At 43.0% G+C, this 18116-nt stretch overlaps 2 protein-coding genes across 9 annotated transcripts in view; one reads left to right on the top strand and one right to left on the bottom strand.

Annotated features, from left to right (window-relative positions):
* The window catches only part of MED12L (mediator complex subunit 12L), a 334051-nt gene that overhangs the window by 198895 nt on the left and 117040 nt on the right, over positions 1 to 18116 (top strand). The gene's annotated exons all lie outside the window — the stretch shown is intronic.
* P2RY13 (purinergic receptor P2Y13) lies at positions 1939 to 5099 on the bottom strand. Its single transcript, XM_048863450.2, has 2 exons — positions 5013 to 5099; positions 1939 to 4427 (listed from the first exon to the last, which is right to left on the bottom strand). The coding sequence occupies exon 2, from the start codon at positions 4410 to 4412 to the stop codon at positions 3396 to 3398; it is 1017 nt and encodes a 338-aa protein (XP_048719407.1). The 5' UTR covers positions 4413 to 4427; positions 5013 to 5099; the 3' UTR covers positions 1939 to 3395.

The following is an 18116-nucleotide window of genomic DNA, read 5'->3' as shown; positions in this document are numbered from 1 at the left end:
GGCAGCTAAAAAAAGCTGATTCAGACTTCTGTAAAAACCTTTGGCACACCCCTGTTTTAAGGAACGACTCAGTTTATATTGTGGTTACACCCACCATTAGTTGCAATCTTCTTGCTACTTGTGCTGTGCAGTACATGTGCTATTAAATAATTGCAGTGTTTCATAAACAGCAGATGATAAAAGACAAAATCAAAAGTTTCCTTCTCCTTCAGTTTCTGTTAGAAATTTGCATCAAGCTTTATCACAGAGATATTGTACAATGAATGACATGACTCTCTCCCATTATCTGCTTACACTAAAGATAAGCTTGAATTATAGTTTAGACTGAGAAATGGATCCATATCTGAACTTCCTGAAAGTCACAGAATTGTTTACATTCAGAGTTCTGGTACAGCCCATTACAAAGAGATGTCTGAGTTGCAAAGTTTGGTTCTGAATCTGTTCCAAAGTTCCCCAAAATACAGGAATTGGGGGTAGAGGGCAGTAGGTTTTTAGATACAATGTTGTGGTTTGGGCCTAACTCTAATTTACTATGAATTGCTTATTCATTTTTTTTTAATTTAGCATTAGCCATGGTGGAAATGGTTATGATGTGTGAGTGGGATCAGCAATGTGTATTCCATCTTCTGCCTCTTTCCTACCACTTTTCTTTAAATAAGTGATAGAGCTGTGAAAAGTGTTTTAACTTCCAGGCACTACTGAAATAAATAACTATGGTCATATGTTCATTTTTGCCAAAGCAATCAAAATAATTCTGCTAAGGATTGGAGAAACAATTGAACGCTCAACACCAATTTTTACTGAGAGGAAAGAACTGATTTAAAGCATTGATAATAGAGAAGTTTAAAATTAAGAACTACTTGAAAGAATGTGTTCACAGGCCTCAACTGTACAAAGCTATTATAGTTCAGGAAGGTGCATTTTGTGGAACTAGCATATCTAGTGAATAAGTGACAAGTATTAAAATACTAAATAATATTTAAATCCAATAGTGTGGTGAGGAATCCTAAATGCTGCTATAGTTAAGGTATAGCAGTCTAGAACTGCTTTGGGGAAGGGGAAAAAAAAAAAGAAAAAAGTCCAAATAGCTATCAGTGTTGCTGAAAAAGGTTACCTTGGATATCAGAAGTTCTGAAAATAACCCATGGAGAAAAGTGGAAGGGAACCAAAGAAAGTGTCTGATGCTTTTAGAGGAAAATAATGACTGAAGGAAAAAAAGAAAGGATTAATTATAGTTATCCTAATGAATGGGAGAACAATGTTATTAATAAGTAGCTCACTCCACTCCCTCTGCCTCTCCCTCTTCACAACATCACAACCCACAAATATAAAATAGATAACCACATACTGTACAGCCATTAAAAAAGGGCTAAGAAGATCCTCTACAAGGGGTGATGGATTAAAATAGAAAACACCTTCGGGGTGAGGGGTTTGATTTCTGATGCATTCTGACCTCTCAGTGTAACCCTACAAAATTTTCACCTGCCAACTCAAGACATGATGGTTAGAAACAGGTAAAACTATTTTTTTGTCCCAGAAATGTATTTTCGGAGCGATGACACTATTTGCTTAACTTGACCTGAATTCAACAAATAGTATCAGCCATAAAAAACAAAAAAAACACCACGGAAAAAAATTGTTTTGGAAATGTCAAAACACTTTTGTTTTGACACTTTCAGAACAAATCATTTTGACATTTTGTTTTGAAAATGCCATTTTAAGTTGAGCTGAACAAATATTTTTCATTCTCCCCCACCTGAAAAATTATTTAATTAAATAAATAAATTTTACTTCAAAACTAACTTTTTGTGGGGATTTTTTGGTTTGTTGTCCTGGATGACAGATGGTATCAGAGGACAGGCTGGGTTTAGCCAGTCAGAAGGAACTAAAAACACTCCAGAAACTTGGCAAGTTTTAATATTATTTTATACTGTTTGGTTAGTTCAAGACTTTAACTCAATGGTCATTAGACAGTTGGTGGCTTAAACAACAAATGTTGCCAGCCTTTAGACTGGAAAGAATGTGACAACTCCTTGGACTCAGCCCCTTTTGAATCCATCTTGTAATTGAATCAGGGGACCAGTATGGCCTCAGCAGTTACGCGAGTGGAATCTGGCAGGCAGTTCAGGGTGGGAGGGGAGGAGAGGGCTTATCCGATATTATGTATTCCAGTCTCTCTGTGCAGTGTTTTTGAATTCAAGGTGATTGATGTTCACGGTGAGGGACAGGAGACATATTTCCGGGCTTACCCACTCATGGGTGTTGAACAGCTCTCAGCCTAGTCTTCCTAAAACACTGCAACCCAGGGCTCTGTGTGGACCTATGGGAGAAGAGGATTCCAGTGCCTCATAGTCCTTGAGTTGATTCCTGTTGCTCCAGGACCGCCTCCCAAACACAAGTGTCTTCTCCTTTTGTCATCACTACACTGATGAGGAGGGAAAAGTGGGTGATGGAGGAGGCAAGAAAATGAGAGATGCAATGTGCAGAAGGGGAGGGACGGGGGATGACTTGCCTCATACACATCATAATTTTCTGTATGAAGCAAAGAAGTTCTTCCTCTCCCCTGCCATGTGATTCCATATATGGTAAGCGACAACTAACAGTGCCATTTGCTAAGAGCAACAAAACCTTGATGTTGAATAGGAGCCTCCACATTCAATATGCAAAAATCTGCTGTTTGTTTTAGATGGCAGTAAATTTTATACTAGTTTCTCATATGCAGTAGATAGAATTTAAATATTTGTATACTCTGCCATGTGCCTCTTGTTATCCAAGTTAGGCAAAGTATTTTTAGTCCATCTTCATATTCACCATTTCCAATCACTGTGTGTATTGTCCTTATCTACTTGTTTTAGTAACAAAAAAGCTTTTAGTGCTTTCTACTCCTGTTAGCCCAGTGGAGCCAACACAGCAGTGCGAGAGTGTGAACCGGATTCTGTTCCACCTAATGCGTTGCCATCAACGTGATTTTTCACTACGTCCTAACACCTGTGCAACCCCATTGACAGAAGTGAAGTTGAACAGTTATCACTTGGGGTACAACGTGAAGACATTGTGGCTGCACAGGTGTCATTGAGGAAGGTTTGGCTGGCGGAACTTTTGTTGGTCATGATGATACTGCATCAGGTGGAAAGAACCCAGCTTAGTTCTTGGACTGCAAGCTGAGCTTTTGGTTCTGGCAGTTAAAGAAACAGCATTTTATTTGTTAAGCAGAGTACCTTTTGATTGTAAAAATGGCATAATGTAACATTATACTAAGTCACATTTCAGAGAAGAACGACCCTTTAAGTTTCAGTTCTAGAATAAAACATCTTGACACAAAATATCCTTCAACCTTTCTGCAAATATTTTAGTGCAAATTACAAAAAGCTATAAAGTTACACCAAATCAAGAATCTACACAGATATTCCGGTGTCCAAGGGGACAGTTGGATTTTCCCGAATTGTACTTCTAAATTTTTTCATTTTGACACAGAATGCTTTTTCAACAAACGATCTGCACAAGATTATGTATATCAAAGGATCCATGCAAATATTTGTAGTAGCTAGCCAAAGAGTACTTTCTTTAGCAATGAATAATAGATTCTGTACATTGCAGTCACTTGTACTGCCAGTTTGACTTAGTGTGTATGGTACTCTACAAAAATGAAATGGAGCAAAACATATGAAAAAGACAGCTACAATGATGAATACTTTCCCATTAATCCTCTGTTTGCTTTTGCAATGTTTCTTTTGAGTTTTTATATAAGACTTATATACCTTTTTGGTAATGATTGCATAAAATAGAAGCATTAGAATTAGCACAGTCCAGAAGATAAACTGACATATGTAATTGACAGCTGCATGCCATTTCAGTCCTAAGGGGTTCTTCAGAGAAGCACATTTCTTCACAGAAAGGGGTGTTGATTTGTTGTTTGATAAAATCATATTTGGCAAGGAGAGGACAAAGAAGAAAAGCCAAACAAGACCTGAAAGAATTTGTGCAGCAGTGACATTTTGCACCCAAAACTTCCCAAAAGGTTGCACAATCTTGAGAAATCTGTCAAAAGCAGTAAGTCCAAGTAGTACTATGCTAACATACATGGATTCATAAAATACCACAGCTGAAAAGCGACAAACAAAAGCTCTAAGTTGCCATGGTCCCAGTCCTGAATCGGTAAGAATTTTCAGAGGAAGCGTAAGAGTCATTATGAAATCAGAAACCAGTGTGTTTTTGAGGTAGACGATGAAAGTAGAGGTGCTTTGAATTTGGAAAAAAGCCCGAATAGCTAAACTGTTCAATATAACTCCAATGAGGAAAATGACAGTGTAGAGGATTGGGAATACCACATGTGCAATTCTGGTGTCTCTGTGGCATTGTCCAGAGAAAGGTGTTGTCCCATTGGTGGTGGTGATGATGATACTCCAGTTCATTGTTTAAAACAGAAGCTGAGGAGGAAAGTTATTTTTAAAAAAGTGAGAAATTTAATATTTAAAATGTGACATGGTACTGACCTGTGCATAATACTTTCAGAAATTTCTTAATATTCATTGCATTAACAACATCTGTTGACCAAATTTGTGTTCTATTTCCTACAAAAGTTAAACCTGTCTTTTTCCTGTGTAAACCTTAAGGAAAAAGATATTTTCTGTATTACTTTATTATTATTTTCTAATATATTAGAAATAACATATAGTACATTAATATAGGACTCTATTAATATACTATAATAGCTTGGTATCACAGCCAAGTGGCTGGAAGACAGCTTATCTTCCCATGGAACATAAAAAAAAAGAAAACCTGTTTGAGTTTAAATATCACGGTTAGGGCTTAAAAGCAACATGTTCTAAGGGGAATAACTGTTCTGTGGGTTACTAGTAGCATTCAGGTTTTTAACATTTCTTGCTTAATGCAAACCATATTTCATTTCTCAACACAATTTTAAAACAATCTGAGCAGAAGACATACAGTATAAGTCATTAGCATAGTCTATATATTTAATACATCTTTATGAACATAGATATTGAAGGTACCTGTATGAAGGTTATGATAAAAAGAAATTCTCCTTTGTGTTGAAGGAATACTTGGTTGCTGTTCCTATGCTGATTGTTACCTTCACTGGTACATTAAGAATAGTGAAACTTGTCTTCACAGCGGAACATAATTGTGGGGTGGCTTTTTTTAAATTTTCCTTCCTCATTTTCATGCACTGAATTAGTTAACCCATTCGGTGTCTACTAAATTAATCATTAGCTTTCATTTTAAAATAATATATTTACTATTTACTAGAAATGGACCCAAGGCCAAAAAACTCTAATGTGAAATGAGATTGAAAAGACTGGGACTGTTTATCTAAGAGAAAAGGTAATAAGATTGTTATGATAAAACTACAAAATAAGGAGTGGTACAAAGTAGTAGATCATTCAGCCTCTTTCATAACACAAGAGCAAAGGAACAGCCAACACAATTGGAATGTGACAAATTCAAAACTCATAAAAAGATTTTTTTTTTAAACACAACCCACAGTTAGACTGTGGAACTTATTGCCACTTGATATCGTGGATGCTGAGACCTAAGCAGGAGTCAAAAAAGGAATAGACATTTATATGAATAACAACAATGTCCAAATATGATAGTAAGTTTTGAGTTTTGGAAGGAATGTAAACCCTCAAGGTTTAGGTTATAAGCCTGCTGTCATGGATACCAGACTAGCTCCACCTTTGACCCCTCTCTTGTCTCTTAGTACACCCCCACAGGTTTCAGACTTCATGTCTTTACCTCTCCTGTGATTCTCTCACTCTTAGCCCTGGTCTACCCTACGAGTTTAGGTCTAATTTAGCAGCGTTAGATCGATTTAACCCTGCACCCATCCACACGACAAAGCCATTTTTGTCGACTTAAAGGGGCTCTTAAAATCAATTTCTGTACTCCCCCCCCAATGAGGGGATTAGCACTGAAGTCGACATCGCCAGGTCTAATTTGGGGTAGTGTGGATACAATTTAACGGTATTGGCCTCCGGGAGCTATCCCAGAGTGCTCCATTGTGACTGCTCTGGACAGCACTTTCAACTCAGATGCACTAGCCAGGTACACAGGAAAAGCACCGGGAACTTTTGAATTTCATTTCCTGTTTGGCCAGCATGGCGAGCTCATCAGCAGAGGTGACCATGCAGTCCCAGAATCACAAAAGAGCTCCAGCATGGACCGAACGGGAGACGAATCTGTGCTATCAGAACTCCGTTCCAAAAGACGAGTTGCCAAAATATTTGAAAAAATCTTCAAGGGCATGATGGACAGAGGCTATAACAGGGACCCGCAGCAGTGCCGCATGAAAATTAAGGAGCTCAGGCAAGCCTACCAAAAAACCAAAGAGGCAAATGGCTGCTCTGGGTCAGAACCCCAGACATGCCGCTTCTACTACCCCACCCTTGTCCGTGGACACCTGCAAGGGGGGAGTCTCACGCAACAAGGATGAGGATTTTGGGGACGAGGAAGATGATGATGAGGAGGAGGATAGCGCACAACAGGCAAGTGGAGAAACTGTTCTCCCTGACAGCCAGGACTGTTTATCATCCTGAAGTTAGGGAATCCCATTGCAGCAGAGCCATCCACTATGACCTGCACATTTCCCAGAGTCGCGACCCTTGATATCAGCAGATCTTTGATTGTGTTGGCTACTTGCATCACAGTAGCCCCCACAGTAGATTTGCCCACTCAGATTGATTCCCAACTGACCGGTAACTGTCTGGCATTGCAAGCTTCCACACTCGCTTGCAAACTGTGAGGGTTGCTCTCATCTTGGTATTTTTGCGCTTCAGGGCAGGGGAAAGCAAGTCACAAAGTTCCATGAAAGTGCCCTTACGCATGCGAAAGTTTCACAGCCACTGAGAATCATCCCAGACCTGCAATGCTATGCGGTCCCACCAGTCTGTGCTTGTTTCTCGGGCCCAGAATCAGCGTTCCACAGCATGAGCCTGCCCCATTGCCACCAGGATGTCCAAATTTCCGGGGCCCATACTTTGAGAGAAGTCTGTGTCCATGTCCTCCTCACTCTCGTCACCACGCTGCCATCGCCTCCTCGCCTGCTTTTGCAGGTTCTGGTTCTGCACATACTGCAGGATAACGCATGAGGTGTTTACAATGCTCATAACTGCCGCGGTGATCTGAGTGGGCTCCATGCTTGCCTTGGTATAGCATCTGCAGGAGAGCAGAGTTGCAGCGGAAGCGATGGCTGATGACGGATGCCACGAGAATAGATATTTATAGAGGAGAACAACAAGAGGACCTGCGAGGTGGATTCATGAGGGCAGGAGAGCAGAGTTGCAACGGAAGCGGTGGAGGATGACTGTTAACACCGCGCACATTTCCCGAGGAAGAACACACGTACCTGGGAGCCCATGACAGACAACATGGAGAAATTCGCTATTGAGACAGTAGCAGCAGAGCAGAGTTGCAGCGGAAGTGGTGGATGATGACAGTTAGCAGTCCTACTGCACCATCCGCTGAAAGCAGTATGGTGTCCCCACACAAGAAAGGCCTGAAATTATTGTCTGCCGTTGCTTTCACGGAGGGAGGGGCGACTGACAACATGTACCCAAAGCCACCTGCGACAATGTTTTTGCCCCATCAGGCATTGGGAGCTTAACCCAGAATTCCAATGGGCGGCGGAGACTGCAGGAACTGTGGGATAGGTACTCACAGTGCACTGCTCCGTACGTTGATGCTAGCCACGGTAGTGAGGAAGCAGTCTGCCGACTTAATGCACTTAGTGTGGACATACGCAATTGACTGTATAAAATCAATTTTTAAAAATCGACTTCTATAATATCGACCTATTTTCGTAGTGTAGACATACCCTTAGACTGAATCCTGGGCTGCAGTACCCTGTGTAACCAATGTTCTTACCCTGCAAGTCTGACTGGGTTCAGTATTTGCTGCTCTTACCTTTGGGACTCTATCCACCGGATTACCTTTTACAACAAAAGTGTTATTTGCGTAACCATAGAAACAATGCATAATTTACAAGAAAAAATTTTAAAACGGAAGGTGTGTGCGCTATGTCTATCTTATCTGGAGTCTAACCACACTCCTGATGGGGTCTTCCATAGGTCTAACTCACCAGGACTGCCACACAGCAGTCCTTATATTCTCAGTCTCAAATCAATCTCTCTCTCTCTCATGTGTCTCTTTGACACCTCCACCTCCTCTTCAGGGACTGGTTCATTCCTGGGAAGCCCAGCGGGTGGTCACACCAGAGAATCAAAGTGATGAATTGCTCTTGTATTGTCTCAGAAGTGTTTGTTGATAAGTATCTATCAGGACCCACCCTTCCCCCTCCTTCCTGTATGCATTTTTAGGTAATCCTGTTAACTAAATAGATGCATACAGTGGACATCACAATCACCCGGTCAGCAAATAATATTCATAAATTATTTCTGGCAACTCCAAATCTGTCATATGCACCTCTAACTATTGAAAGTTCAGAGGAAACTTTCCCTGTGGGCAGGCTATCCAATATCCGCCTACTGCAGGATTTATTATTTTGAAGCAACTGGACCTGGTCCCTGGCAGTGACAGGATACTGGACTTGATGGACACCATAAGCATTTCTTATGTTCTGAAGTAGAGATGTTCAGATCTGGATTCTTCTTATCTCCAAAAGTTGAGTGGTGGGATCATTTTGTCTTTTCACAACTGCAGTTTTTGTGTATCTTATTTTAAATATATTGGTGCTGGAAATAATGTTCATTTAAGTGGGAAGATAGCTGAGTGACATTAAAACCATTTCTTAGACCCTGAGTACCTATTGAGCAAATATATATACTTAAAAAACAGAAAGCGAGCGAGAGAGGAGAAGGGGAATAGAAAGAAATATTGTATTGTTGTTACTGTCTTTCCCTTTAAAAAATGCGTGATGCTAACAAAAGCATAATTTAATCCACACAGTAATAGTTCTGTTACTGTACTGTTCATTAACTCAATTGCATATACCAGTTCATAGGAAAGCTGTTTCCAGTGTTCTGTTACAGATACACAGCTGCACTTATTTCTGCTCCTGATGCAGAAGGACCATAAAGCAGTGGAACCTTATGGTTCTGCTGTGTGGGGAAGTCAGATTACAGAGGTTCTGTCTACATGGCACACTAAGCCCAGTTCTATGGGACCTGGTCTTGTGGACTTGTGTTTCCAAGTACGTGCTTAAGTGTCCACACTGCAATGGAAACCTGGCCTTCACATTTGTGCTGGCATGTCCAAACTGCAGTAGTCAGCTTTGAGTCAGAACTTTATTTTCTGTGGGGGTGTGCTATTGTATCCCAAGGTTCCTAGTGCCCTCACCAGCGGAAGCTGCTCAGGGGCTTTTTTCATAGTGGGTTATGGGAGAACTTGTCTGTCTGTCCTGGGGCAATTGACTGGAAGCATTTTGGGTGGTTGTAGCCCACAAACACATCTAGCTGGGCCATTTTGTGTCCATATGCTTCCTGCAGGCAAAGCCAAGATGGATCCACCCTGGTGGAAAGACTTTTCTGCCTCATGCTCTCAGCCCTATTTTTGGGACACAGATGGAGCATCTGTGAGATGCTTGTGGACATTTCAGCGGCAGGTTTTTGAACTGCCAAGGCATCTCTTGGAGGAGGATACTGACGTGCCAGCTCCGTGCCGGCTCCAAACCAGCTGATGCTGCTCATACCTGTTGGCTTAGCTGCAGCTTCCCTTGTGTCGACCGGTGCTTCTGGAGCAGGGCCAGAAGCACAGATAGGTGGGATCACACCGTCTTGCGGACATGGATCCAGAACTTTAATGTGAAGAAGCAGACGTTCTTGAAAGTCTGTGAGCAGCTTGCCCCAACCCTTCAGCGCTAGGGTGCACACATGATGGGGGCCATGCTGATCCAGAAGCAAGTCACTATAGGCATCTGGAAGATGGATACCTCAGAGTGCTACAGGTCCGTGGCTAACCAGTATGGAGCTGGCAAATCAACTGTGGGGGTTGTGGTGTTGGAGGTTTATGAGGTGATCAGGACTCTTGATGCACGCCAAAATAGTGGGCATTACAAATGTTCCTGAAATAATTGCAGGTTTTCAGAGAATAGGCTTTCCAGACTGCACAAGGACCCTTGATGGGTGCCCTCTTCAAGATGTACATGAGTACATAAACTACAAAGGATACTCCATTATTATGCAGGCCCTGGTTGACCATAGGAGTAGAGTCATCAGTGGGAATGCACTGGTAGGGTGCACAATGCCACAGTGCTCGGAGATTGGATTTTACCTTCATTGAGAAGCTGTGACTTTGTTATAAATGGAGTCACTATCCCCGCTGTTATTCTAGGGGACCCTATCCCCTGTTGACATGGCTTTGGAAACCATACGCTATTTTCAAATGACCTGGCAAAAGAAGGTTCAACTATATATATTCAGTACCTGTAGAATGGTGATGGAATGTGCATTTAGCAGACTGAAATCCCATTGGCACTGCCTTCACAACCTCTGGATGCCAGTGTCATTAATGCAGTCAGCATTATTGTGGCTTACTGCACTCTGCCCAATGTCTGAGAGGAGATGGGGTAATCTTTTCACCAGGAATGGACTTGGGGCACTGCTGGATTGCTGAACCAGTATACGCAGTCAGACAGTGCACCTGTCATGATTAGTGCATGCTTACTGTGCTTTCACTGTCCCATACATGAGGGGAAATGAAATGGTATTTGAGGTTGCTCTGTGTATGAGTGTGGGCCAGCAGTGGGAAGATTTTTGTAAATGTGTTGGTATTGTGCATTATGAATTCTAGAGATGGGTTATGCGTTGTATCCATACTGGCAAGGTACTGCCATTTACAGTTTATGGAATACTGTGATGAGTTTATAAATTTTTATTACAAAAGTTTGAGATTGGGCATGGGATGACACTCATGAAAGTTTGTGCCACTTTTAGTATTACATTTAATAAAACTTGTGGTTGCAGCCTTGTGTGCAAATTCAACATTTTATTTTACATGAGTATTTACATGTCATAAGAACCAGAAATCCTCTGCAGGGCACAATAATGGAGAGGAGACTCAGGCTGTGGGTCAGGTGCAGGAGCTGAAGGTGGCACTTGAGCCTGCAGTCAGGTAGCCATGAGTGCAAGTAATTGCTTGAACAGCTCCTGCTGCTGTGCTCTGTCTTCCTCCCTCAGCTTGCAGTCATGTTCCATGAATCTGTCTGCCAGTTCTCCTCATGCTGGGCAGCCTCTGTGTGTCTCTCCACCCTGTATGCATCCTTATGCTTTTGGTAATCCACGTAGTCCTTCTGTACCTGCTAATTAATTTTATGTAGCAGGTCTCCTACCAGCTCATCTCACACTCTTTTTCTTACCCCACAGTAGATTAGTCTGCACCCACAGGCTCCTGATACCATGTGTTTGGAAGGGCCTTGAAAATAGAGAGAGAGAGAGAGAGAAAATTATTATTTGAGCACGATAAAAAATACATTTCACACTTTATGAAAGGGGTTGCTTTAATTCAAGATCAGAATTTATCAATGGGATGTATTCTGTTCTATTCACACCAAAAACACTATCATTTTGGATATCCTTTTGAGCAGCATTAAAAACTAGCCGACATCATGGTAAGAGACAAATTGAAAATTCAATTCAAATTATTTCTATATCCTCTTCGGGGTGGGCGGGGGGTGGGGGTGGGAGAGGAGTTGTTTGGGGCACACTTATGAGAGGTCTAGTTACTAGCGATGATTGTTCGGTCCAGTCAGGCAGGGTAGGCTCTGGAGAACACTGACCTTCTGGAGGTCCCCGAGTGGAAGTATGAACTCCTGTTTGGGGCCAGCCATCTATGTATGGTAAGGAGCTGTCTAGGCATCTGGAGACCCAACAGCATGTCATGGAATGGAGGGGGCTTGAGAGTTAGAGGCAGCCCAAATAAGAATGCTCTGTCCCAGAACATAAGACTGTCTGGAGTTCCTACTCTGTGAGGAGTTCACTTTCATCACCAACCAGCAATGGGTGAAAGTTTCTACTGATTTAGCATGAAGACACAGTACAGCCTCCTTACGAGCACACTGTGTCCCTGGACAACCCCTGACTGACGGCCAGCCATTGGGATCCCTAATACAGTCAGCCAGCCACCCTTTGCTGTAACTTGGACTCAGACATTAAAGCAAGCGATGGATCAGATGCATAATGTGGCTTGGTTTGCATTCATAAGAGCCAGGTTTTTAGGGACTCATGGGCAGTCTAGGACAGTTTGGGTGCGGATTTATAAGGCATGTGATATTATGTGGGAGGGGTATGTGAGGCTGTGAATTGTGGAGTCCAAACCCACACTTATAACAGTCAGTGAGTAACTAGTAAAAATTTCATGGGTAACTGCTTGTTTAACATTTTTCCTCTTTTCGCCGTGTGCATTTTGAAACTATGTGGCGTCGGCGGTGGGGAGCGGCGGGAGGCAGAAGGTCAATAGAGAAGTGGTGTGGTTTCTGCCCTGAATAGAAAATCACAAAAATCCCAGTTTGTATTAATAACTTCATAGGCTCATGAGCTGGCATCCTTGACTCCGTGGTAGTCTGTCTTCAGCCACATGATTCACTCTCTGTATTCTTCTGCTGTCCAGTCGATCTCTAATGCTGCCAGTCGTGCCAATATAATTTTATAGACATGATCATTCCTTGTGCTCTTGGTGAAGTCAAGTGTATTGCTTGCTTGATAACTGAGGTTAAATAGAAGCCAGCTCTGTTCCTTTGGTCAACTAGCTGTGTGCTTTTGATGTCAGACTCCATCTTGCTGCTGGGCATAGCTAATGCACATTAGTGTTGACTGACTGTATTGTTTCCAGTTGAGCAGTCCGCATGAAATGAAGGGTCAAATGCCAAGAGGTTGCATTTGAATCAGGAGGTTGCTTCGGGTTCTGGGGAAGTGAGTGCCAAGTTTTGGATTTGAAGGGCTCGGAAGCACAGCACAGGGGATTGTGGGATAGCATTGTCAGACTCTCCAGACCCAAGTCTAGTGATCTGGACTTGAGCGGCGTCCACACTGCAAAATGTCTAGGCTCTGTCCCGGGTCACAGCACCACTCTGACGGCAGGCTTGAGTCCAGAAGGGTTCCTGGCCCTAGTCAGACTAATTTCTGTGTGAATGGAAAGGGGGTCTTTGGCTTAAATCTGAGTCAAAGTCCAGATTTAGTGTGTTATGTAGACTGTGCAGATGTACCCCTGTATACGACAAAGGATTGCTGTGCAGTAGCTTCTCTGACAGAAGTTTGGAGCAAAGATTTTGGAGAGTGTGGTCAGTTGGTCCATCAACCAACATCCCCACTTCCCTTTTTCTTGTCTCTCTCCTTCCCCTTTCCCACCTGATGTTTAGGAAAGCTAGTACTGTGTACATTCTTGTCTTCCCTTCTGTTAGAGAGAAGCACTTATTGGATCAAGCTGCTGAAAACAGCAATATAGCCAAACATGCTGGCCCTCCTCTGTATGCAAAGCCTCTGACAATCAGTGTGGTGTTTGAAGTTATTACCTTTGTTCTGTCCTCCCTTCTCTCAGTATATGGAATGTTTTCCAACATAACAATCGGACTCTCACTACAACATTAGTATTAGTTTTTGTGTGTGAATTTCTGTGTATTTCAACACAGTGCTAAAAGGTCTTTAAGTGAAACGTTTCCTGATTGTTACGTTGCCCATGACTATCAGGGGTTCCCATAACTATTTCACCAGTAATAGGAAATCCTGTCTTAAGTAAGCACGAAGAACCACAGATTTGCTCAACTACAAAATCATGAGAATTGCACGGTCATGTGTGTGAACTCTATTCGATAACTGCGTGGCATGGGAAATTGTCTCCAGAGAGTGAAGGGAACTAGAGGCAAGAATAACCTTTTTAACATTGCAGTGAAGGACTGGGCATTAAAGTCTGCTGAATAATCACTCCACCTGGAGTTTACTTATCGTGAGTTGGCTTTATTTTTAAATGTAGGCCATAAGCAGCCTTCAATCGTGCTGTGAAATCATACTTTCTTCACTGAGATATTTTTTCTGATACTGCACGTGTGAGCCTAAACTTGACCATTGATAAGCATCGGTATGGACGCTGCTGCTCATTCAGATCTTTCAAAGGCTGACTCAGCCTCACTCAGCAGTCCTACTTCTTAGCTAGATAACCACTTCCCCAGGACAGCGCCATGTGAGACCCAGTTAACCAATTTGTTGTCACTAATGTGGGCAACCTCTATTTGAAGTTATTGTAATGTTCGTTGTGATGCATGCATTTCTTTTTAATAATCCTATTCTGCTTCCATGGAAGCCAATGTCAAAATTCCCATTGAACTTGATAGTAAACTGCCCTTTAAGAGCATTGACTCCACAGCTTCTGTGGTGAAGTCACTGTTTAAACCTCCTGACTTCGTAAGTGTAAATACTGTGGAGCCATGTGCTGTGTGCGTCAGAGTAAAGTGTAGTTTTAAAGATCTGTCATTCACGTATGAAGTCCATTGTGCTAATAGATTCTTTACAGACTTATTGATCTCCCAAATCTTCCACAGTGGAAATGACTGGTTGTTAGCTACTGTTATTTCCCTGAGGACAATATGGAACTTAGCAGCCTGCAGAGATGCCACCTTCTGTGCTTATCATCCTGGGTCTGCATGGTACTCCATTTTTATTTGCATGGTCCTTGTGGTTTGTGGCTGGATCACAATTCTGAATACATGGTGTTTTCTATTTAACCCTTTCTGTGCTGCTTTTAGAAATTTCTGGATACTCTGCTTCGAAGTGCTTTCTCACAGCTGATGTACAGTAGCTAGGCACAGTGTTCCTCTGAGAAACTGTGAGTGCTACTTTGAGTGATTGTTCACACAGATACCATTCTTGATGCCCAGGTGCCAAATGCTAGAATGATTGTGTTCTTTTGGGCAGCAGTGTCTGTTGGGATCATGCCTGTGCCCTAAGTGCCCCTCTCCCCACCCAAGGTCATAAAGGGCAGAGTGGGCCAAACCAACCCTCAGTTCCTTCTTACCACCCAAGGCAGAGAGAGATCGATCCCTTGCAGTATCTGCTTACTCTGCACACTGTATGATGTATTAGCACAGTCAGTGATAGTGTAGTTTTCTTTTTAGGTCGATTGGTTAAATAAGTACAGTGTATAAAGACTAGAAAGTTGAGTTATTATAGGACCACCCCAGAGTAATGGCAGAAATGAAATCACCAGGAATTTAGATCTGTCCCTCATGTGGTGCTTCAGTGCCATCAGCCATGGGTGCACTTTGTGCCTGCTGTGTCTTGGAGATGTCCCAGTGTGATGCTCTGTTAGTTGCACTTTTCCCAAGTTTACCAGAGAATGAGGGAGGCAAAACTGAAACCTATTCTGGTTAAAGAAGTTGATGCAGGCATTCTCTTAGTAAGTGCCCTGTTGAACCTGGTAACACTTTGAGGTTCTGGGCCACATCCACTCATAGGCACCATTCGTCCACTCCTTCGTCGGCATTGACATTTGAGGGGGCAGACAGAAGCAATGTTGTAAGGATGAGCACACATGCAGATTTCCTCTCTGTCACCTAGCAAGAGACTGAAGGGTCATTAGCTGCATGACTCATCTCGGGCTCCTACTTCCAAGGACCAATATGCTGAGAGAGCCCATTCTGGTACCCTGGCATTGACTTTCAAGGCAGCGCATACAGTAACTTCTAAATCAGCAGACCATGCTACCCTCAGTACTAATCCCATGGCACCAAGCCCTGCATTGAGTCCTTCTATTATTGTAGCAGTACCTTACGCCTCAGTACCGATTACCTCTGCAATACCTGTTGTCTCAGTACTGACTGTCTCAGTATTGAAACTTTATACAGTGTCCTGTGACTTATCAATGGGCCTGGTACAGCAGTCCCCTCTGAATGAAAAACTTAGAGAGGTGACTACAAAACCCCCAGCCCTCCCTATATAAAGACAGGGTACGCCTGGCAGGACTGCCTTCCCTCCTCAAGGAGGATCACCGCAACAGCTGACCAACTCAGTTCCAATAATTCTAAAGCTCTTTGTCTCACTAGATTTCATAGTCTACAGGCAGAAATCCACCCTGACTCCAACTCAGAGCGCAGAGTTCACAGTCGCACTGTTTTACTCCGAGATGGTGAGACTTGCCTCCCACAAGAGAGATTTCAAACATCAATCAATTTCAAGCCCACCCAAGAATCAGTGAGAATATGTCTGGCTTCTAGAACACAGAGCCTCATGGACTTCTGTCACACAGCATGCCAGACTTCACTTTCACTCCATGCAAGGGTAGTTGAAATCAGTGTATCCGCCCAGCAGACACTGCATGGACGTGATCGTCATACTCCTACAAAAAGTCCTCACCATGGTAAAATAGTGGAAAGATCCTCTTCAGATGTGCAATGGAATATTCTTCTCTGCACCTCTGCCTAGCAAGACTCTACCTGTCTAGGTTTTTATAGTTTATTTTGCAAAACAGTCCAGTAGAAATCACTTAGAGAATTGTGAAAAGATACCAGTTAAAGGCTAGATTGTGACTGGTCTAATGCACCTCTGTAGGGATATAAGGGATGGTGCAAGGTGTGCCCTTTTCTTCCCTGTGCCTGCTTCCTGCATTGTTGGTAGCAGTGTAGGAGGGAGAACAGCTTCCGTGGCATTGCTATTACCCATCCTGTGCAGGTGGGTGGGGAGTAGGCAGAGTGTTGGGTTTTCCCATTCAGTGCACCAGCCAGTGGACCAGAAGAACTAATCAGTTCTCGTGTCATAGATTGCTTCCCTCGCACCCCACCCTGTCCCATCTCACCAGCTTTTAATTACTCTGGTCTTACCCTTCCCTGCTTTTAATTTCTCTGGTCTTAGTATTGCCTGTTTTACAATGTACGTTTTACCTGTGCTTGCCTTGAGTGCCTGTAGCTTCAGGGAGGACGTTTAAAACTGTGTGTATGCATGAGTGTGCACCAATGGTTCCTCTAATTTTTTCCATCCGTGTGCGTAATACATTTTGTTATGTGTGATGAAGTAATGTGCGCCACCAGTGGAAACAAAAAAGCTAGATATAATATATATTTTTAAAAAGTCACCATAGGGATAATTACTCCAGCCAGGACATTTTAGGCATTTTAGAACTCACACTTTAAATTTAATTCTTTGAGTAGAAAGCGAGAAATAAAAATTGCAAAGTGCATAGACCAGTCAAAAAACTAAACAACACACTTTGAAAGAATAAAATTACACAGAATATATGAGCATTGTAGGAAATACCAAAAAGTAACAACAATAATAATACAGGTATGTGTTGGGAGGTCAGTATGGAAGACTGTGTGCGACAGTGTGTGTGACACAGAGACTGTGGGCATGTCTACACTGGCAGAGTTACAGCGCCGTTCAGAGAGCGCTGAAGGAAAACCGCTGTTGTGTGTTCACACTGTCAGCTGCTTGCACAATAGTGTGTTCACACTTGCGGCACTTGCAGTGGTATTCGGAGCGTTGCACTCTGGGCAGCTATCCCACAGAGCACCTCTTCTGCCGCTAAGCATTGTGGGAAGGCGGAGGGGGTTGTGGGGCATCCTGGGTCCTGTCCCAGTGTCCCGTGATGCATTGCTTCGCATCCCAGCAATCCCTGTGCTTCTGTCCACATTTGGCGCCATCTTTCAATGGTTTGTGTATTGTGCACCCTGCCTTTCTGGGCTGCAGGAATGGATCCCGAACTATTAACTAGTATGCTGCTTCCTCTGACCAACACGTCATGAGTGGCAGTGGAGTTATTCCTTAAACTACAAAGGTAAGAGAAGTGCGACATTGATCTCGCCACACGCAGTAACTATGACACGAGATTGCGTGTGGCATTCCCGGAGGTGCTGACCAGAATGGAACGCTGCTTTTGGGCTCAGGAAACAAGCACTGAGTGGTGGGATCACATTGTGATGCACATCAGGGATGACAAGCAGTGGCTGCAGAACTTTTGCATGAGGAAAGCCACATTCATGGGACTGTGAGATGAGCTCGCCCCCAGCCCTGCAGCGCAAGGACATGAAAATGAGAGCTGCCCTGCTGTTGGAGAAGTGCATGGCAATTGCACTGTGGAAGCCGGCTACTCCAGCCTGCTACCGATTGGTCTCTAACCAGTTCGGACTGGGAAAGTCGACCATTGGAGTCGTGTTGATG

This window comes from Caretta caretta, chromosome 9 (genome assembly GCF_965140235.1).
Source record: "Caretta caretta isolate rCarCar2 chromosome 9, rCarCar1.hap1, whole genome shotgun sequence".
In the NCBI taxonomy this organism is placed as follows: domain Eukaryota; kingdom Metazoa; phylum Chordata; order Testudines; family Cheloniidae; genus Caretta; species Caretta caretta.
The sequence above is the reverse complement of the archived record's forward strand: the minus strand, read 5'-3'. Positions and strand labels throughout refer to the sequence as shown.